Raw genomic sequence first — 23,426 nt, forward strand, 5'->3', positions numbered from 1 at the left:
CTCTGCTTTTTCTGTGTAGCTGCCTTCACACAGCCTCTCCGCTGCTTTATAAACGAACGCCATAGAAAGCCATCGCCTTGTAAATTGTGTAATGCGTTTTTTGAACAGGTTTGATGCATGGAAGTGATCACGCACACCGTTCAGTAAGTTCTCGTGAGCTGCTATCTTGTGTGATGTTGCGATGTCTACGGCTTAATTTAATGTTATCTAAGACCCGGTACTTAAAAGTTTCTGGCTGCACTCCGGTTGTAATATGACGAAGCTGCGCGAGCTCACTTTTGAGAATGCAAGTATAGTTGTCCAGGAGAAAAGCAATTTTGCCTGAAATCAATGGCATCGTTTTGTAGGGTCTGTCCTTGAGACTTATTACTTGTCATCGCGCAGCTGAGCCTTACAGGAAATTGGAGGTATCTGAATTGAAATGGGAGATTAGAGGGTATAAAGGGGGCGGAGGAATACATTGAGTGTGGAGAAACTCTAGAGACAGCGTGTGTATTAACTTGTGGATTTTTCTGTGAGTATTTGGTGGGAGTGTGATGAAGTTGCTTCGGAAGACGCCGTTAGCCGCGGAGCTCAGCTCAGAGCGAAATGAGGTAAATGGGAGGGGATATGATGACGTGACTCCCCCAACCGCGTTAACTGTCAATCCCCCACAAACACAGTCTCTCGGAATTTGCATAAGCACACCCCTTCACCTGCAATTTTAACTTAGTTACAAAGTGATCAAAACTCTCGTTTATAATCTGCGTCCTCTCATTAAACTTGTATCCCATTACCCGTGGGCATGAGAAACACCAGCGCACCCTGTCTATTAACTTAATTTAAAGTTTAGGTTTACACCTTTCTTCCAAGTAGCAGCACTCATTAATATGGTAGTGTATGTCACTCGCTCGCTTCTTATTGTTTCGCTGCCTTCTCAATTGTATAATGCATGTTTTTATAATGCATGTTTTCTTCAGCGCGTTTTGGAGCTCTTCCTGGTTTTCTACGTAGTGCGTTGACAGTCAGTTCACGTGATTACGTGGGAGGCGTGATGATGTCACACGAAACTCCGCCCCCCACGGAACTGGCTGAACTCCATTACAGTAAATGGAGAAAAATACCTTCCAGTTATGACCATTACGTAGAATTTCGAAATGAAACCTGCCCAACTTTTGTAAGGAAGCTGTAAGGAATGAGCCTGCCAAATTTCAGCCTTCCACCCACACGGAAGTTGGAGAATTAGTGATGAGTCAGTCAGTCAGTCAGTGAGTCAGTGAGGGCTTTGCCTTTTATTAGTATAGATATGTATGTGTGTATATATATATATATATATATATATATATATATATATATTATACAGTGGTGTGAAAAACTATTTGCCCCCTTCCTGATTATTTATTCTTTTGCATGTTTGTCACATTAATAATGGTTAATGTAACCATTGGTCAAATATAACACAAGTAAACACAAAATGCAGTTTTTAATTGATGGTTTTTATTATTTAGGGAGAAAGAAAATCCAAACCTACATGGCCCTGTGTGAAAAGTAATTGCCCCTTGTTAAAAATAACCTAACTGTGGTGTATCACACCTGAGTTCAATTTCCATAGCCACCCCAGGCCTGATTACTGCCACACCTGTTTCAATCAAGAAATCACTTAAATAGGAGCTGCCTGACACAGAGAAGTAGACCAAAAGCACCTCAAAATCTAGACATCATGCCAAGATCCAAAGAAATTCAGGGACAAATGAGAACAGAAGTAATTGAGATCTATCAGTCTGGTAAAGGTTATAAAGCCATTTCTAAAGCTTTGGGACTCCAGCAAACCACAGTGAGAGCCATTATGCACAAATGCCAAAAACATGGAACAGTGGTGAACCTTCCCAGGAGTGGCCGGCCGACCAAAATTACCCCAAGAGCGCAGAGACGACTCATCCGATAGGTCACAAAAGACCCCAGAAAGAACTGCAGGCCTCACTTGCCTCAATTAAGATCAGTGTTCACGACTCCACCATAAGAAAGAGACTGGGCAAAAATGGCCTGCATGGCAGGTTTCCAAGACGCAAACCACTGTTAAGCAAAAAGAACATTAGGGCTCGTTTCAATTTTGCTAAGAAACATCTCAATGATTGCCAAGACTTTTGGGAAAATACCTTGTGGACTGATGAGACAAAAGTTGAACTTTTTGGAAGGCAAATGTCCCGTTACATCTGGCGTAAAAGGAACACAGCATTTTAGAAAAAGAACATCATACCAACAGTAAAATATGGTCACCGCCAAATATACCAATGTGAACAGCCGGCCCATGCTCTCATTCAGATTTTTCTGATAAAGAAAGTCAAGGAGATCAGTGGGAGTTTTTCCTGCAAAATCCTCCATGGCATACATTACAGTCAGTTCTATTTTTAGCTGAGACAGATCAAAAACCGCTCCGTGGCTCTTGTGTTAAACTGGAGAAGGCTGCATGTGTGAAATTTTTCTTGTATTCCTGAAACTTCTGGGGCTCGAGGAGTGTGACAAACATCAGGTTTTCGTGGTCTTGAAATCTGGTCTGTGTCTGGCAAGTAATATTGTCCAGAATCCTGCCATGGAGTTGGCCATAGTGCGTGCGAGGATGCTCGGAGCGCTTGTGGTGCGTTCAGTGACCTCGTAGAGTTCCTCATATCAGTTTCTATCCAATCAATGGGTCTGAATACGGTGACGTTGCCGTACGCCTGCTAGAAGGCCCTACTGACACCAACTCAAAGTGTGATTGGTTGAAGCAACAGATTAATCGACATTTATTCTGTGTTAGAGTGCCTGCACAATGGATTGTGAAGGCCTCTCTGCTTGGCAACAAATGATGGCTGAAATGTGATTGGTTAAGTGCTTTAATACGAAAATATATGCTTGGAAGCAGCACAACCATCGGAAAAGCTGTGAAAGGAAGCAGACAGACTATTTGGAATTATTTAATAAGTATTCATAGACAAAATATAATTAACATCAGTTTGTGATTCAGATATTTTTACTTATGAATATGCTAAGCACAGTCCTTGACCCGTGAATATTTACCTTATATGGGCAGGCACTCAATTACGTGGGAGGCGTGATGATGCGAGACGCAACTCCGCCTCCCACGGCCATCGAGCTGCAGTCTATTACAGTATATGGACGAAAATAGGTTCCAGTTATGACCATTAAGCGTAGAATTTCAAAATGAAACCTGCCCAACTTTTGTAAGTAAGCTGTAAGGAATGAGCCTGCCAAATTTCAGCCTTCTACCCACACAGGAAGTTGGAGAATTAGTGATGAGTGAGTCAGTGAGTGAGTGAGTGAGTCAGTCAGTGAGGGCTTTGCTTTTTATTAGTATAGATATATATATATATATGTAGATATGTATATATATTGTAAAAGATGCAAGAGCAAACAGCATAAAGGTTTGGGGTTTCCGGCCCCGTATATTGTAGAACAATCCACAATTCAAAACAAAAAGCAGGTCAAAATACAAACACAAAAGGTTCATATGCGCGACGGCATTCTAGACGTCGGCGGCCATTTTATAAGGGAGGAGGAATGCTGGAAAGGAACCGTGAGGGAGGATGGGACTGATGACGTCAGGAAAGATGGCGGAGGAAGGGCGGAAGTAGCGTACTGCGGGAATAAGGCTTATGGTGGCGGAGCGTCTTTTTTCCTGGAAGAAAGCAAAGGAGAAAGGTTAGTACCCCGCCACTCCCTGCCGGCGTACATCTTCCGAAGCATTTTAAGGTCCGTCCGCAGTCTCCTATTCGCGTGCGTGACAATATGTATATGTGTATATGTATATATATGTTTATATGTGTGTTTGTGTGTGTATATATATCTATACTAATAAAAGGCAAAGCCCTCACTGACTGACTGACTCACTCACTGACTCACTCACTGACTCACTCACTCACTGACTCATCACTAATTCTCCAACTTCTCATGTAGGTAGAAGGCTGAAATTTGGCAGGCTCATTCCTTACAGCTTCCTTACAAAAGTTGGGCAGGTTTCATTTCGAAATTCTATGTGTAATGGTCAGAACTGGAAGGTATTTTTCTCCATTTACTGTAATGGAGTTGAGCTTGAAAGCCGTGGGGGCGGAGTTTCGTGTGACATCATCACGCCGCCCACGTAATCACGTGAACTGACTGTCAACGCACTATGTAGAAAACCAGAAAGAGCTCCAAAATGCGCTGAAGAAAATATAATTGAGAAGGCAGCGAAACAATAAGAAGCGAGCGAGTGACATATACTACCATATTCATCAGTGCAGCTACTTTGGAAACAAAGCAAGGTGTAAACCTAAACTTTAAATTAAGTTAATAGACAGGCTGCCGCTGGCGTTTTTCATGCCCACGGGTAATGCGGAATACAAGTTTAATGAGAGGATGCAGGATATAAACAAGAGTTTTGATCACTTTGTAACTAAGTTAAAATTGCAGGTGAAGGGGTGTGCTTATGCAAATTCCAAGAGACTGTGTTTGTGGGGGATTGACAGTTAAGGCGGGTGGGGGAGTCACGTCATCATCTCCCCTCCCATTTACCTCATTTCACTCTGAGATGAGCTCCGCGGCTAACGCCGTCTTCCGAAGCAACTTCGTCACACTGCCACCTAAAGTCAAAACTTGAATATATAAAGTCAGCGTCGGAATATATAAACTCAGCGCTGGAATATATAAAGTCAAATCTTGAATATATAAAGTCAGTGTCGGAATATATTGTCACGCTTGGGTCACAGATTTGCCCAGAGACACAGGAGGTCGTAGAAACAAGAAGGATTTTTATTCAAACACTGCAAACACATGAGCTGAAACGTGCTCCATGACAAGTCAGAGATTACAGTTCCGCTAGGAGCAGAGAGAGAGAGCGATAAAAGCAAGCAAACAATCAATTTTCAACTGACAGGCGCTGCACAAGGCTTTTAAGTTAGCGGAGTATCGCGCGAGGTTGGCATTACGCGTTATAGCGCAAGTGAGAAAGTAAGGAGCAATGTGAGGGTAGTCTGTGTTTCAGGGGTTGTGGTTTCCCAGAGGCGTCTGTATCTTCTTGGGGTGCGATCAGCCCTCCAGCTCACACCCTCCCCCTCAGCTTTATTCACATTTCCGTGAATCAAGCGACTCTCTGTACCAGGTTCATTTAGTCTTGATAATACGTCTGGGTTGACGTGTTCAGAACCTGGTCGATGTTTTACTGTGAAACAGTAAAAGTTGTAAGCCCAGAAACCATCTCATGAGGCGAGAGTTTGTATCTTTCTGTCGGTATGACCATTGAAGTGGAGAATGATCAGTTACCAAAGTGAAGTTTCGTCCCCACAAGTAATAGCGAAGCGCTGGAATATATAAAGTCAAAACTTCAATATATAAAGTCATCGTCGGAATATACAAAGTCAGTGCTGGAATATCCATCCATTTCCCAACCCGTTGAATCCGACCACAGAATCACGGGGTCTGCTGAGCCAATCCCAGCCAACACTGGGTGCAAGGCAGGAACCAAACCTGGGCAGGGCAAATACATCATTTTCAAAACATTAACCGAACAGTGTTTTTATAATTTATTTTTCTGAATACGTTTTTGTTAACTTACTTCAGTTCAAAGTTGTTTCAATCAATATATTTTGACTTTGAGTTTATATATTAAGGAATGAGTTTATATACTCTGATGTTGACTATGTATAATCAGGAATGACTTTAGAAATTCCGACGCTGACTTTATATATTCAGGTTTTCACTTTATATATTCCAGCGCTGACTTTATATATTCAAGTTTTGACTTTATATATTTAGAAAAAAGTTTTGACTTTATATATACCGACGCTTGACTTTATGTATTCAAGTTTTGACTTTATATATTCCGACAGTGACTTTATATATTCGGGAATGACTTTATTTATTCAAGTTTTTACTTTATATATTCTGACGCCGACTTTATATATTCGGAAAATCAATGTATTTGCCTGTTTTGCACCCCATAGTATATGTGTGTGTATATATGTACACATGTATGTGTATATATATATATATATATATATATATATATATATATTTACTAATAAAAGGCAAAGCCCTCACTCACTCACTGACTCACTCACTGACTCATCACTAATTCTCCAACTTCCCGTGTGGGTGGAAGGCTGAAATTTGGCAGGTTCATTCCTTACAGCTTCCTTACAAAAGTTGGGCAGGTTTTATATCGAAATTCTACGCGTAATGGTCATAACTGGAAGCAGTTTTCTCCATTTACTGTAATGGAGATGAGCTTCAACGCCGTGGGGCGGAGTTTCGTGTGACATCATCACGCCTCCCACGTAATCACGCAGTACATAGAAAACCAGGAAGACCTCAAAAAGCGCTCAAAAAACATGCATTATATAATTGAGAAGGCAGCGAAACAATAAGAAGCGGCGAGTGACATATACTACCATATATTCATGAGTGTTGCCAGCTCGGAAAGAAAGCAAGGTGTAAACCTAAACTTTAAATTAAGTTCATAGACAGGCTACCGCTGGCGTTTCACATACACACAGGTAATGCGGGATACAAGTTTAATGAGAGGACGAGGATATAAACGAGAGTTTTGATCACTTTGTAACTAAGTTAAAATTGTAGGTGAAGGGGTGTGCTTATGCAAATTCGAGAGACTGTGTTTGTGGGGATTGACAGTTAAAGGCGGGTGGGGAGTCACGTCATCATCTCCCTCCCACCTCATTTTGCTCTGAGCTGAGCTCAGGCTAACGCTGTCTTCCGAAGCAAATTCCTCAGACTGCCACCAAATACTCACAGAAAAATCCACAAGTTAATACTCACGCTGTCTCTATAGAGTTTCTACACACTGAATCCTCCAGGCACTACTTACAAAAGGTCACATTGACAATCGTGTTACGTTATTTTAAAATCTTTCCTTTTCTTAGCACAAGCACAGCCGAGAAGCTTTGATGCATGTGCTCCATAAGCGTTAAAAATAATGCATTTAATCACACTTTGCATTACAAGCAAAGGGGAGCTTTTGTCAATGCATGATTTCCTGGTACACGGATTACATTGATCAGCGCATCCCGATTCATTTTACCCTCGCACCACCTTAGTTTGAGAAGAAGTATGAAAAAATATGAGGTTAACACAGAAAAACAGATCACCAATTCAAGCTTTATGAATAATTGATTCGCCATCAATAATTGTTTTGGTAAAGCCATCCTCCTTCCATTTTATAATTTTTCCGCCACTAGCCATGATTAAATGAACGGTAAAAAAGTAAGAGCAAAGCGAGGGTGACTTATTTAGGCAGGCATATATATGACAGCAACACTCATGACAATGTCAATCATGTTACGTTATTATTAAAATGTTTCCTTTTCTTTTCACTACTTCTTTAACACACTACTTCTCCGCTGCCAGGCGGGTATTTTGCTATATATATATATATATGAATGACCTCCAAAGAGCGCTGAGACTTTTGATATCATGAACGTGTCTGCAAACTGGGGTCTCCTGCCCAGCAAAAGTCGAGAAGCCAGCGCGCGTGCATAGCTGTGCCGCCTTTGAGACGCTGACTGCGCTTCTGCTTTAAGTCAAAGTGAGCACTTTTAATTTTTTTCATCCTCCCCCTGCGCTATAGCCCAGACAAGTGCAAACACGGGACCCCTTTTCTACACCACGGCAAAATAATATTAAGGCAATTCACAATCGAGGCGAGGCGAGGCACAAATTTGAACGTTCACATAGAAAATGTAATTTCAATGTACCTGTACTTCTTAAAACGTTAATGTTTTACTGTTTAATAACTTATAGACTATAATTTATTATTTTTCCCTTGCACTCAGTGACCAAACCTATACACACACATATAGAAACATACAAACATACACACAAGTATATGTATGTGTATATATATACACACACACACACACACATACACACATATATATAATTTGTGTGTGTGTATGTATGTATGTGTGTGAATATATGATGTAGATAGGTATGTATGTATATATATATATATATATATATATATATATGTGTATATGTAGATATGTATATAGATATGTAGATATGAAGATATGTATATATATATCTATATATATATATATATGTCTATATATATATATGTATGTATGTATGTATGTGTATATATATATGTGTGTGTGTGTGTGTATATATATGACAGCAGCAATCCAAGCTGTGAGAAAACAGTAAAAAGGAGGCGTGTCAGACGTCGTGGTACATTTTCTGATGCAGCTGCCAAAAACAACTTTGTGACGCTGCCGCCAAATACACAAAACAATTACTTTGACAATCATGTTACGTTATTTCCAAAATGTTTCCTTTTCTTTTCATTACTTCTTTAACACACTACTTCTCCGCTGCGAAGCGCGGGTATTTTGCTAGTATATATATATATGCCAGCAGCACTCATGACAATGACAAAACAATTACGTTGTCAATCATATTACGTTATTATTAAAATGTTTCCTTTTCTTTTTACTTCTCCGCTGCCAAGCGTAGGTATTTTGCTATATATATATACTGTATATATATATATATATATATATATATATATATATATATATATATATATATATATATATATATATATATATATATATATATATATATATATATATATACTGCTCAAAAGAATTAAAGGAACACTTTTTAATCAGAGTATAGCATAAAGTCAATGAAACTTATGGGATATTAATCTGGTCAGTTAAGTAGCAGAGGGGTTGTTAATCAGTTTCAGCTGCTGTGGTGTTAATGAAATTAACAACAGGTGCACTAGAGGGCAACAATAAGATGACCCCGAAAACAGGAATGGTTTAACAGGTGGAGCCCACTGACATTTTTCCCTCCTCATCTTTTCTGACTGTTTCTTCACTAGTTTTGCATTTGGCTACAGTCAGTGTCACTACTGGTAGCATGAGGCGATACCTGGACCCTACAGAGATTGCACAGGTAGCCCAACTTCTCCAGGATGGCACATCAATACGTGTCATTGCCAGAAGGTTTGCTGTGTCTCCCTGCACAGTCTCAAGGGCATGGAGGAGATTCTAGGAGACAAGCAGTTACTCTAGGAGAGCTGGAGAGGGCCATAGAAGGTCCATAACCCATCAGCAGGACCAGTATCTGCTCCTTTGGGCAAGGAGGAACAGGATGAGCACTGCCAGAGCCCTACAAAATGACCTCCAGCAGGCCACTGGTGTGAATGTCTCTGACCAAACAATCAGAAACAGACTTCATGAGGGTGACCCAAGGGCCCCATGTCCTCTAATGGGCCCTGAGCTCACTGCCCAGCAGCATGCAGCTCGATTGGCATTCACCATAGAATACCAGAATTGGCAGATGCACCACTGGTGCTCTGTGCTTTTTACAGGTGAGAGCAGGTTCACCCTGAGCACGTGACAGAAGTGAAAGGGTCTGGAGAAGCCATGGAGAACATTATACTGCCTGTAACATCATTCAGCATGAGCAGTTTGGTGGTGGGTTAATGATTGTCTGGGGAGGCATATCCATGGAGGGTCACACAGACCGCTACAGGCTTGACAAGGCCCCCTGGCTGCCATTAGGTATCAGGATGAAATCCTTGGACCCATTGTCAGACCCTATGCTGGTACAGTGGCTCCTGGTGCACGACAATTCCTGGCCTCATGTGGTGAGAGTATGCAGGCATTTCCTGGAGGATGAAGGAATTGATACCATTGACTGGCCACCACACTTTCCTGATCTAAATCCAATAGAACACCTCTGGGACATTATGTTTTGGTCCATCCAATGCCGCCAGGTTGCACCTCAGACTGTCCAGGAGCTCAGTGATGCCCTGGTCCAGATCTGGGAGGAGATCCCCCACAACACCATCTGTCATCTCATTAGAAGCATGCACCATTGTTGTCAGGCATGTATACAAGAACACAGGGGCCATACAAAGTGCTGCGTAAAATTTTGAGTTGCTGCAATAAAATTTTGGCAAAATGGACTAGCCTGCCACATAATTTTTTCACTCTGATTTTTGGGGCGTCTTTGAATTCAGGGCTCTGTAGGTTGATCATTTTCATTTCCATCAAACGATGTGGCATCCTTTCGTTCCTAACACATTACCCAGTCTATATCAGTATAGATATCCAGGAGGATTTTTTTTCCCATTGAGATCTGATGTGTTTTCAAAGTGTTCCTTTAATTTTTTGAGCAGTTTATATATATATATATATATATATATATATATATATATATATATATATATATATATATATATAGATATATATATATATAGATATAGATATATAGATATATATAAATATGACAACAACACTCATGTCAATGACAAAACAATTACATTAACAATCATGTTACGTTATTTTTAAAATTTTTCCTTTTATTTTTCATAACTTCTTTTATACACTACTTCGCTGCGAAGCGTGGGTATTCTGCTAGTATATATATATATATATATATATATATATACTGTATATGACAGCAACACTCATAACAGTGACAAAACAATTACATTGACAATCATGTTACGTTATTTTTAAAATGTTTCCTTTTCTTTTTCATTACTCCTTTAACACACTACTTCTCCACTGCAAAGCGTGGGTATTTTTCTAGGTAATAATAATCCCCAACCATGTGACTAGTGATGAACAAACTCCAAGTTATTTGCTTTGCATCAAATTGGGATAAATCATGGAAGTGTATGTGAACATTGCCAAACTCAGTGACATACATTGAAGTCAATGGGTCAAAACTGCAGTGTCATCCGTAAAGACCGTTCAATCAGCTGCCCTGACTCCGACCCTCTGAGGAACAGATTTAGATGTGCGTAATGCTTTAATTCCTCTGTAAGCAGGACGTGGGCCACTAGACCACAAATGGTGTGTTACTTGCTCACAGATTTCTCTAACAAATGCCTACACACAGCCGTCCTGCTCAGTTCCCAGTACAGACCATAGTTGCCAATGAGCTGTGCGCTGCGACTCCTCTCAGTGATATCCAGGGTGCCCTGCGAAATGAAACACCTCCTTCTGGAATTACTGGTAACACCAACACAACCCTCAGCAACCTTCAGGGTCTTGTCACGGAAGGTCTCCCACATCACATTGGGATCGGCAGTCGTACCCAAATCTGCATGTTCCTCACACAAACAGCATGCAAACTCATTAGAAACAACCTGGTGTTCATTTTCCTAGTAGGTGGTAATCTAATGGACCTAAGCTGGATCTTAAGAGTAGCAACAACAAGTCTGTGGTGAGAATTCACAAACTGCGCACTTCTGTAGACCCTGCAGTTTTGCAAGAGCCTCCAGTGTCTGCCCACAATGATGTGATCAATCTCCTTCACCGCACCACCAGTATTGCAGTACCAAGTCCAACAATGCGGTTCTGGGTGCTGGAACCAGGATCCAGTGATTTGCAGCCCCTGATCTTTTGCAAAGTCAAGGAACATGAAGCCACTTTCACCACGGTCGCCAGACCCATGGGGGCCGAGACTATCCTCATAGCCAGCCCTGTCACTGCCAGTGGCTGCATTGAAGTCACCCATGACCAGAGGAGTGTCACTTCATGGGCACCCATCAACCACCAAGCGAAGCTATGAATAAGATGTCTCCCTCACTGAGATATCACACACCATGGTGAGAGCATACACTGAGACAACAGACAAGGTACCCAGAGAGTGCTGCAATCTGAGTCTCATAATATGCTCGTTGAAAGGAGTGATTTCGGACACCATCGGAAGACACTAATCCGCTATAGCAACAGCTACTCCCCAAGTATGACAGCTATCAGACCGACCCGACCAATAAAAGGTGTATTCACCTATAGAGATCTGGCCAGTCCCCAGTCTGCACACCTCAGAGAGTGCTGCCACTGAAATGCAGAGTTTATGCAGCTCCTCCGACAGCAGAGGAAGATGATCATCTTGCCGGAGAGACAAGATATTCCATACACTCACCCGTATGGGCTGCCTCAAATTGGGAATAAAGTGCTGCCATGCAGCAGCCGATGCCTCAGCAACACCAGTTCCGATCCTCCACAGACCTGGCCGCATTGGCTCTCCAATGGTTTCTACTCTTCCGGGGATGGGGCTCCCAAGGAGTTTCCCCCATCCCCTTCATGATGCGAGTAGCCTTCCTATGGGTGGCTACAGCAGAGCTACTCCCGTGGAGAGCAAAAAGGAGTCTTTTCTGTTGTCTCGGAGCTGTTTGAGGTTGTTGTGATGTGAGAATTTGCATATAACTTGATAAATGTTTTGTATGTCTTTATTTATAATTTAGGCAAACAAAGTGGTGAGAGGTATTCGTGTTTTCCCCACCCCCGCCCCCCCCTTTACGACTGTCTCTTTGTAATTTCTCTGCTAAAGTCTTTGAACCCCCTGCAAGGAAGCCAGGATGTTTAACATATGGTTTTGGGGCAGGAGATAAGATGTTCTATTTCACCCATTGGTCTGAGGTATGGCTGTCAGGATTGGCCGTAGGGGTTGGACAGCAAACCTATAAATTTGCTTGCTCAACCACATTATCTCTCGCTAACCAACATATGATGAAGAAGCATCTCTCTTGCTAACCTGTGATGATGAAGACAATACAATGAAGAGCACAGCTCAGCAGCCATATTGAACAGACATGTGGCTGAAAGCTGAGCTCCAACGATGCCTTAACTAGAGACATTTTAAGTAACTGCAAGTCTGTGTGCCACCTGAATTACACATCACCATTTGATCAGGTTGTATGGTTGCCAATATTCAAGTGTACTTTGCATTTTGTTATTATTTATGAATATTATCAGTAATACATTATTTTATGTGTAACTTAACTCCTGCTTGTCTTTTTACTACATCTAATTGCCTGAGGTTATAGATATAGAAGGGAAGGTGGGGATAATTTATATAAAATAATACCTTATAAACAGTGGTAAGTCTGTAAGATTAGGCATTCTAAGGCTACATATTAATAATACAATAGGGGAAAGTAGAGCAATATATATATTACTCTACCAAGATAAAACAGAGGTTTATTTACAGTGGCTGGAATGCCAATCCTGCCACCATCGCCCATGATTTCCCTACAAGTTGGAGGACATCTTGCAGTTTAACGTCAAACCAATAAATAATTAACACTATCTATAAACAAATCTTAAATCCAAAAAATATCTAAAGACAAAGGTATTAAAAGGTATTAAAACAGAAGGGTAAAATACAACAAACCCTAAGACCTTGAACAAATGGACCCCAATTCAAAACTATAAGTCTAAATCTATATAGCTAAAAGTAATTTCCAAAAGCAAGATAGTGAGAATTAAATTGCAATCTTAAATCAAAATGCAAAACTATACCTGCTTCCAAAAGTCAAATAATAATTAAACAGACAAACTAGAACCGAGCAAGACAATGAATGAAACATTTGTGAGCTGTTCTTTTTATATCACCAATAGCTGGACTATAATTTAAAAAAGCAGAACAAAAAATTGTCTTTTTTATCTGATGACTGGATATTCTGTTTTAGAGCTATAGTCTCCTCCTGAATTGCTACATTGTGGGGTTCATTAAAGGCTAAAGCAAGGTTTCTAACTAGATAGTGCACTAAAATAGATATTAGGTTTATAATTACAGGTGCATCTGGTGATTAAAGGAGTATTTGTCCAAAATTATATATTTTTCATATTTTATTTACTCAGTGTGGTTAGTAGTAATGACCAAGAATTATTTTAATCCCATGATTTCACATATGATGGAGCTCACAAAGTTTATGATACAGTTGGCTTCATTGGGAGCCAATACTGAACAACAGCAAACAATATTAAAACATTGTCAGGGATGCCAGGGGCAACGACCTGGCCGGGACGTCTTGAGGGACCGGAAGAGGATCTACGCCCGCCCTGGATCACGTGAGGGCCGCCATCCTGGTTGCTTTGGGAGCCACAGGTAGAGGGCTTGGAAGCCCAACCCTGTAGGGACCCGTGGTCACCGCCAGGGGGCGCCCCAATGTCTAGGGAACCCTGGACCTCAGCACTTCCGCCACACCAGGAAGTACTGGGGGAAGAGTAGCAGGAACACCCAGAGAGCTTCCGGGAGAACACCTGGAGCCCATCCGGGATGAAATAAAAGGGTCCATCTCCCTTCATTCGAGGCTGGAGTCGGGTGGAAGCAGGACAAAGCAGGAGAGAGAGTGGAGGCGGCCTGAAGAGGAAGGCATTGTGTGGCCAGGACTGTGTGGGGGTTCGTGTGTGCACTGACTTTATTATTGTAAATAGGTGTAAATAAACGTTTGGTAGTGATTAACAACATGTCCGCCTGTCTGTGTCTGGGCCGCGTCCACAAAATCCATTAACAATATCTTATATTAAATATATTCATGATGCATAATCCACATGTCAGTTATCCAGTCATATGCTCACAGCATTGAAAGCCCATGCATTTTTTGGATACAATATTGTTAAAAAATACTTTGCTAAAATCAGAATAACACATAAGCATACATACATTCACATTGAAGCAAGCTTTTGAATTAAAGACCTGTCTCTTCTCATTATTTCAAAGACTAACTATTAAAGAATGCTCATCAAGTATGAAAATGCAGATTGTCAAACTCAGAGGCTGAGTCCCAGCATGTGAAATGGCCCCTACCTTAAAAACATTAAGGCAATAGCAGGAAAATTAGTGAAATCTCACAATAATTGGCAATTTACAAAATTACTTGCAGTAAACTAGATAAAAATAAAGTTATAAAAATGACAAAATAGAGAATATTAGAAATTCACAAACATAATTCTTGAAGACAGTTACTTATCTTACCTTTGTACATTCAAACTTATCCTTTGTATACCCAAGGAAACACCTAAAACATAAGATATAAAGTCAAAAAACAAAGCTCATCAAGCACAGCAAATTGTGGGCATATGAGCTTCAAATGAGTTATCGTCTGTTTTGAATTATACTTATATGGCCAACACTCCATTATAAATGTCAGATATATTAGTGTAAATACTGTAGCTAAGACAGAATAATACACACTGATATGATTGTAAAAGTGCTGATTTGTGATGCTTTGTTTTGGTCAAATTCAAGAAAGAAAAATTTTTAAAGGGGTTACTACATAATTTTTCTTCTCACCAAATTCATTACACACTTTATATAGTTCTGGTTATAACTGCTAATCATATATCTTAGTTGAAAACTCTTGCTTCTTTAAATATCATGGGTCTAAATTTGAAAAGAAAACATGTACTTTTGTTTTGTAAAAGGTGCATGTAGAAATGTGTTATTTCACAAAGGAGTGATAACTGTGTGAAGGTCGCCATCTTCTGGTCAAAACAATAATCTAATCAAATTAACCGGAAAGATAATTAATTAGTACTGGGTGGCACGGTGGCGCAGTGGGTAGAAAAGCCGCCTCGCAGTTAGGAGACCTGGGTTCCTCCCACAGTCCAAAGACATGCTGGTTAGGTGCACTGACAATTCTAAATTGTCCCTATTGTGTGCTTGGGGTGTGTGTAAGTGCACTGTGGTGGGCTGGCACCCTGCCCAGGGTTTGTTTCCTGCCTTGCGCCCTGTGTTGGCTTGGATTGGCTCCAGCAGACCCCCGTGACCCTGTAGTTAGGATATAGTGTGTTGGATAGCGGATGGATAATTACTACCTTGAGAAACGATAATGGATACTGGAAGGCAGTAGTACTTGACACTGAATTTTTTTTTTCTTTTTTTAGTGAATATTTGTGATTGTTACGTATGTAAAGAGAATAAAATATTTTTCTGAGCTCAAAGCTGTTTACCCAAATACATTATATGTTAGTTAAAGGAAATTTTAGATATTTCTCTATATATTAGAGATATTTTTTTATATATGAAGCAGCTCATTTCAATGAAACTTTTCAAATATTTAACCACTGTAACTCTTTGCTGGATATTTGGAGAGCGTTAAAAACCTGACATAACACAATACACCTGCTTTAAACTAAATGGTTTAAACTGATTATAGATAGAGAGCACTTAATTTGTCCCCAGGTTGGTTAGGTAGGTACCCCTGTTATTACTGAGATTTGTTAATAAAGCTTCCATTACTAATACACCATGAAGAGATCATTGTGTGTTTTTTTCAAACTGGAACCAAAACCAGAAATTAAAAACAAGAATTAAAAATAATAATAATAAAGTCTATTGAAAATTTAATTCTGACCTATTAAATAATGAAGAACTTATTCTACATCTTTCCCCACTTCCAAGTGGGGTTGATGTGCTTGATCAACCGATTCCATACAGATGAAAAATACTGTATTAAAAATAAATGATTAATCAGTGAAGTAAAATATTATTCAAATTAACAACTCATCACAGTAAGTGGGAAAGTTTAAGATTAGGCAATTTTAATTAAATTCAGGAAAAAGTTGTAAGCAAAAAAGGAATTTTAAATTAAAACAATACAAGACATCACCTGGTTGACATTAAATGAATCTAGAGGAGCTAAGAGGGCATCTTATAAGATCCAGAGCCAAGTCATATGATGTATACAACTTCAGTAATCTTGAAAACAGAAGACAAGAAAGGAACGTCATTTATTGTTTAATTATTAACCAAGATAATGATATAGACTTGGGTGAACAGTTTCTAAACTCAAACTACTCCACAAATAAAGTTTTTTCTTTTTCCAAAAAATACAGCACCATATTATATAATAATACAAGTCCAAGATAGGCTTGGAAGAAGTGAATGTATTAGTTAAAAGAGTGGTGTCTGCTAAAGCCTCAAGTATACTGTAGATGGGCTACCTACAAATGTATAATTTAGTTCTGAATATTCAACCTACTCAGTTATAAATTGTTATTATACTAGTAATTACAAGATAACATTATGCCTTTTGATTATTTTCAATAAAGTTAGAAAAAAAGCTGTTATTGTCTCTCATCGCTTCAGTTTAATTTTATTAGTCCACATAATGCAATTCATTGTGGGGGACTGCAGTTCTGGCTTCAGGTCAGAAACCAATTCTGGATGGGAAACAAACCCAATGTTGGGTGCATGAACACATTTTCAAGGGATCAGTTTAAAGTGTCCAGTCATATTAACCAGCATAACGTGGGAATAAACTGGAATAAGTCCAGTACAGGGAGAAAGTACACAGTCTATATAGAGAGTGCATATTCAAGATTAGAACTCATTCTGGTACAAATTAAGTAAGGCAGAAACCAAATGTTGATGGGGTGCCAGCCTATCACAAACCTCAAATTATATATGTTTGACCAGTAACATTACATAGCCATAAGGTTTTAAGGAACACTAGATAGATTTCAAATGAGGATTTAGTACTGTACAGTCTCTTATATTTATTGATTTGTTAAACCCTTAATATGAATGAAAGCACTCATTTTCAATATTTTATATTTTTAGTCAGAAGAACACTCAATGTGTAGATTTCTGAAAATGTATGTCATTCAATTATATTATACTAGGTGTAAAATTCTGTCTGTTCTAAAACCTTACATGCATAAAATAAATAAACTATATACTGAATGCTATACTGTGATTTGAATGTGTTGTACACTGGATTTACTTGAGTGATTGCTTTTTAGAATATATATGAATTGATTAGTATAATAAGTTTTGCCTAGAAAAAATACTACTTGGGACTTTTACACGGTGTCCAGAGTGTCTGTGTGTTGGGATTAACGGGGAAACAGAGACCCCTAGCGTTTTACTCTCTCTCTCTATATATATATATATATATATATATATATATATATAGTTCGCTGTTTGATGAAGCGGCAACATGGGACTGACTTGTTTCAATGATTGGAGCTATGGCTCCATGTGCTGCTAGAGTGTGTTTTTTTGGTTCTGATCTCTGTGCAGATGTTTTAGATGTCTTTCATTATCATTATTATTTCACAGGGCCACATGTGTTTTATTCTTTTTGGAGGAGGAAGGCTCCACTATAGTTTGTTTTGGATCATAGCTGCAATACATGCCTAATTATGTATGAGTGGTATAATGTACCACTCTAATCAAAAAAACTGCAATTTTATTTTTTTAAACATGCAGGATGGAAGGCTGGAGTACTGATTGGACTGCTACAGCTCTGTGATGTCACTTTGGCCTCGCAAAGCATCGCAGGGTGCTAGAAAAAAAAATAATTGACTATGGTGGCCGCAAAGCAAATCTTCAGGAAAATATTCAGCAAACAAGGCCACCATCAAACGCAACAATAAACACATTGGTGAATTTTGCTGATCAACATTATTCATTAATCACTTTGTCAACTACGTATGAGGTTGGATTGTATTAAAATCAGTTGAAAAATCAATGAACAGCAATCTTGTGTGTTGTTGTTTGTGTTTTGGTCCTTCAAAGTGTTCATACAGTAAACTGAGAAGTGCCACTGTGACACTCCCCTCCCTTTTCTATGTCTCCAAATTGGTTAGGGTCCAGATAGGCTTTGGCTTTGTTTAGTAGATTTCTCTTAAACAGATTCTCAAAGAAGTTCATGATATGTAAAGTTAACGCCACCGATCTGAAGTCATTTTATGCTTTTGGTGTGTACTTTTCTATATAGAAATAATATTTCCTTGTTTCCAGAATATGGACACCTGCTGTAAATCCAGAAACATCTCAAATAAAAAGTGGAATATTGCAAAGAGATGTTCAGCACAGGATTGAAACAGACATCTAATTATTCTCTCTGGGTAGAGTTTTTTTTTTATTATTTTAGTTTGTTGAATGACCTTTCTTAAATCATTCTGGACAGAGAAGAGCTGACTGACAATTCCAGTTCTGAGTCTGATCTTTTGGTGAATAATTTCTGAAGGTGAAATGAAATCTTGTGCCTCAAACCTTAAACAGAATCCAGAAAGCAGGTCGATTCTGTACAGTTTATGAGAATGTAGTTATAGCCTAACCTTATATTTAAAATGAGTGAACTGATATTATAGTAATGGTTCCAGGAGGGAATTGTAGTATCTTTGAAAATGATGTTCCATAGGGATAGAATGGAAAAGCTCACAAGACCTTAGATTGACCAGAGTAGCTGGTTTCTAGGAGAAAAGAATGCATTTACAAAGAAAAAGACTGAGTGATTGACTAAAGGTATGGAGACCTTTTAGGTGTTCAGTGAAAAGTTAAATTTCTGTTAGAATAGAAATAAATGGTGAAGCATGACTGGATATTTTGGAAAATAAATAGGTAACCAAGCTATATCCTATGTCCTGGAAGACTACCAGTTAGTAGGGAATTATTTAGTAAAGGGTAATGTAACCACCTTTTGGATGAAGCACCTAGTTGTTTTTGTCACATACCAGATATGAATGGTTTTAACCATAGCTGGTCCTCATGCCTGGGATAGAGTAATCGTGGTCTGTATTTATTTTTCATGTTCTCTCCATCGTTGCACAGGTTTTTGTCCGAGTACTCAAGTTTTATCTTTCATAGCCTTAAAGATATACGGTACCTGCTAATTTGAAATTTGGTGTGCATGGGTACAGAATATGTGTGCAAGGCTTCTAGGATAGACAGACACACAATTTCTGTTGGGATATACTCTGTCCTACCCCTGACGCTGTGTTGTACTACAGTGATCCCTCGCTATATCACGCTTCGACTTTCGCGGCTTCACTCTATCGCGATTTTTTCTCATACACGCTTATGTCACTACGCATGCGCTTTCTGAGAACTTTTATCTAAGCTCAATGATGGCTCCTAAACGTGCTGCTTTTTCTAAGCCTTCTGACAATAAAACTAAGCACCGGAGGAAGATGCTTACTATCCAGGAGAAGGTGAAACTCTTGGATATAATCAAAGATGGCAGTACCCTACAAAAGCCTCCTCACGCATATGAAAAGACAGCGCCAGCAACTGCCTATCAAGATGTTCTTCAGCCGCGCACCCAGACACCTACTGCCTACTCCTAGTACTCCTTCAGCGGAAGAAGACAACGACGCACCTGCTGAAGATACTGCACCACCTGAATACTCTCCTACTGAGGTCGTGCCTTCATATGTTAGTGGTTGTGTGTAAGAACTGTGTGTGTGTGTGTAATTAAATGTACAGTGCAATAATCTACTATATAAAAGCGGTCGGGATTGTCGTACCGTCCCGTGAGTGCAAAGCGTAGCGGTATTCTGCTTATCACAGACTTACTACTTGCGGCTTGCAGTATGAAGCGACGTGATGTGAGCAGAGTTCTGGTGCTCCCATCGTTCCCTTGCTTTTGTGCGCGATGCACTGGAAAAATAGACAAAATTATATCTCTGGAAATAATTAATGTTGATGGAGTACAAATACCTCACCGAGTAGTAAATATCAGTGGAGATGGTGCTTGCTTATTCTCATCTATAGCTTATTTAGTGCATGAAACTCCGTCTTTAGCGGTACAGATTCGGGCTGACATTGTACGACTTTGGACAGGCACTCGAGGGAATAAAAACGTACGTTCTTGGGAAATGTTATGAATGGGCACTTTGATGTTCTCATTCCCTACACTTACGTGCCTGATGTACATATGGAGCGCACAAAAATTGAGGATAAAAGTCGGTCGCCTTAAAAGGCGGGTGAGCCTAGTAATAATATGATATTCGTAACGTCTAATATGTCTTATTTTCTCTTATTTTGTCTAATATATTGAGTAATACGAGTGTAATGGTGACTAAAGGGTGTTATTTCATGTCTATAGGGCTCTAATAATGTTAAAAAATGTATTTAGAAGGTCGTAAACAGGTTTTCTATACTCTAACTGCGAAAATATCTGATTTATAAATAAAGAATCCTACTTCGCAAAAATTCATTTATCACGGTAGAGTCTGGAACACATTAACCGTGATAAACGAGAGTTCACTGTAATCAGGTTAAAGAATGTTAGACTATGTTATGGTATAATATAGGGTCAGGGAAATAAATGAATGGCTTGATAGTAGATGAATCATATAACTATCCTGTAATTATGTTTTTAAATGTTTTCATCCTGATTGCCATGGCATTCTGATCAGATTACAAACTACTCAAACAGTCATCAAAGTTACATACTGTACATAAGGTAAAGAGAGAAATGTTAAAAGGTATTTTTGGAATCTGAATTTCCCCCTCTTTTGCATTAACATGTTGGGTGATACTGTACATTGGCTCTCAAGGTGGGTTCCTGCTGACTCCCTTTGTGCTGCGTCAGACTCCCGATTCCTGAAAGTGTGAATAGGAAAATCCAGTACAAATACAGTATACTTTACAAAAATAGGTCTAGGTATTGACTTTATAATGTATTTGCATCTCAATAGATTTTGTTCAAAAAAAGATAAAGATCAGAGTCAACCTCCAGGTTCAAAGTGGGGTGAATCCTGAGGATCCAGAAGTCACTGATGCCATCTTAAACCAGGTATGGAACTTTCTTTGTAATTGTGTACCAGTAATTCATTTTAAACTAACTATGTCCCTTTTTATGTAATGAATTAATTCACATAATACTTTGGTGAAACCATAAATACAACTGTAAATGTTACATATTTTAGCTAAAGAATCTGTTATTAATATTCAGAAAAACAGACACAACATTTTATCATCCAAATGAAAAAAGTGTAAATTAAGATATATTTTGACAAAATAATATTAGAAGCAGAGATAGGCAATAAAGTTTTCAGGCTGTCAGACTGATTTGCTGTAAAATGTGTCAGAAAGGCAAATGAGAGATTCACTTATTTTCTTTTTCATTTAGGTTTGCGACATTTAATTAATACAGTAATTATTTTTTTATAGAATAAACAAGGACAAGGATAATAACATTACAATTCATTCATTCCTTTTCAGATCAAAAATGATGTTTTGAAGCAAAATATGGAAAATATTACTTGGCAAAAAACAAATGGATGTATTTTTACTAAACAAAACAATTAGATCCTCCTTTATTCTGCCTTTCATTATTATTCCAAGAAAACTCTACATTATCAAAGTATTTTTTATTCCGTGACTGCCTCCATATATAAAAAGCTTTATTTTTTTTCCCACTGAATTGTGGGTCCCATTATCCTAGCCCATCATCAGTTGTACACAGTCTAAAAATATAATTTAAGAGGATTCTGATCTTATAAGCTTAATTTTTTTGGCTCCAAAAGCTGTTTTGAAACATGTGCTGAAAAATGACTCTCATCTGACCTACTTTGCTGTATTAGGTGTGGAGCTCTTTTTTTCAGCCTTTTTCCCTTCAGGTAGTGTCCCAAGAAATGGTCTACAAAGAAGTCTCAATGGTGGTTCAACAAACATCTTTGACAGCCTTCTAGGTCTTCTGCTCTGCTATATTCACTTCAGCTGAATTTATAGGGGACAACCTACTTTGGAAATTTAAAGTCTGATATCAAGACAACTTGGAGACTCTAATAAACCTGACGGCTTGAGGGTGTCTTGGTTATGATGGGCTTTATATGCAAATAAATAAAAGCACTGTTAAATGTAGAAATAAATAACAACAAGAAATACATGAATACAAATAATTAAATGTGAAATAAAATATATATTTTTGTCCCGTTCTGTGTTGTTTTTATCTATTGTCGCATTTTACAGTACTTTTATTTATTATTTGCATTTTTAGTTGTTTATTAAATTTTGTTCAAAATATTCCTCCATACTTTCTGTGCCATTCCACTGCTTAATGTTTTTTTTTATTTGTTTGGGGATTTTTTTGTTCTGGTTGTGTGTTGACTTTCATAAACTTTTCCTATGTTGTAATTGGCACTGACAATCAAATTCTTTCAGCAGCAGGTTCCAGCTTGTAAGACTGGGTTCAATGCATTGTATCCTTTCTGGTGTTTTGCTTGTTGTTTTTGTAAGGAAAGAATAAATCAAACCACTTTGTTTGGAAGAATAAAAAAATAAATAAAAAATGACCATGGTCTGCTTATTTCTGTAATTTTTCAGTATGTGTCAATTTTTATTTTTGATAAAAGTTTGTAAAAATCAGTTTTGGGACTGATTTTGTGTTTGTTGCTGCTTAAGTTCATGATTCTGTTTCAGATCATTCAGGTTAATCTTGGGATTCTGGTTCAGAAGTACTAGTTACTGAACATTTGTTTCCTTCACAATGTCTCAACATTAGTGATGAGATAACCCTACAGAGTTTGCTTGACCATGGCAAAAATCACATAATTTTTCGCGAACTTCATCGAACTCTGTCAAATGCATTGAAGTAAAATGGAGACGGCGGAACTGAACTAGTGGTAGTTTTGAGTGGAATATAATGGTGCAGTGGTCTTTTACATATCCCAGAGGGCTAGTGAATTGTCTACACAGTATGCTGGATGGATTATTGTGGGCAAAAACTAGCAATAAGTAAAAAATATATATACACAGTGCAAATTTTTGGGCACATATTGGACATGCAATAAAGTGATAGTTGTGATGATGTGGGTTCTGCTCCATGCTCCCAACTGCTGTTCAGGAGCCCTTGAACCCAACACCTTCGATAGTTATAATCGAGATGAACTAGACAGTAG

General features: G+C 38.7%; 1 protein-coding gene across 1 annotated transcript in view; it reads left to right on the plus strand.

Annotated features, from left to right (window-relative positions):
• Positions 1–22,388, plus strand: part of LOC120519254 (macrophage mannose receptor 1-like) — an 83,844-nt gene extending 61,456 nt beyond the window's left edge. The window contains exons 5-6 of the mRNA XM_039742401.1: positions 21,222–21,319; positions 21,748–22,388. Of these exons, the coding sequence (XP_039598335.1) occupies positions 21,222–21,319; positions 21,748–21,834 (185 nt within the window). The 3' untranslated portion in view covers positions 21,835–22,388. The remainder of the gene's footprint in view (positions 1–21,221; positions 21,320–21,747) is intronic.
• Positions 22,389–23,426: the final 1,038 nt, after the last annotated feature.

The sequence above is a fragment of the Polypterus senegalus genome, unplaced genomic scaffold, assembly GCF_016835505.1.
Source record: "Polypterus senegalus isolate Bchr_013 unplaced genomic scaffold, ASM1683550v1 scaffold_1956, whole genome shotgun sequence".
Lineage (NCBI taxonomy): Eukaryota > Metazoa > Chordata > Cladistia > Polypteriformes > Polypteridae > Polypterus > Polypterus senegalus.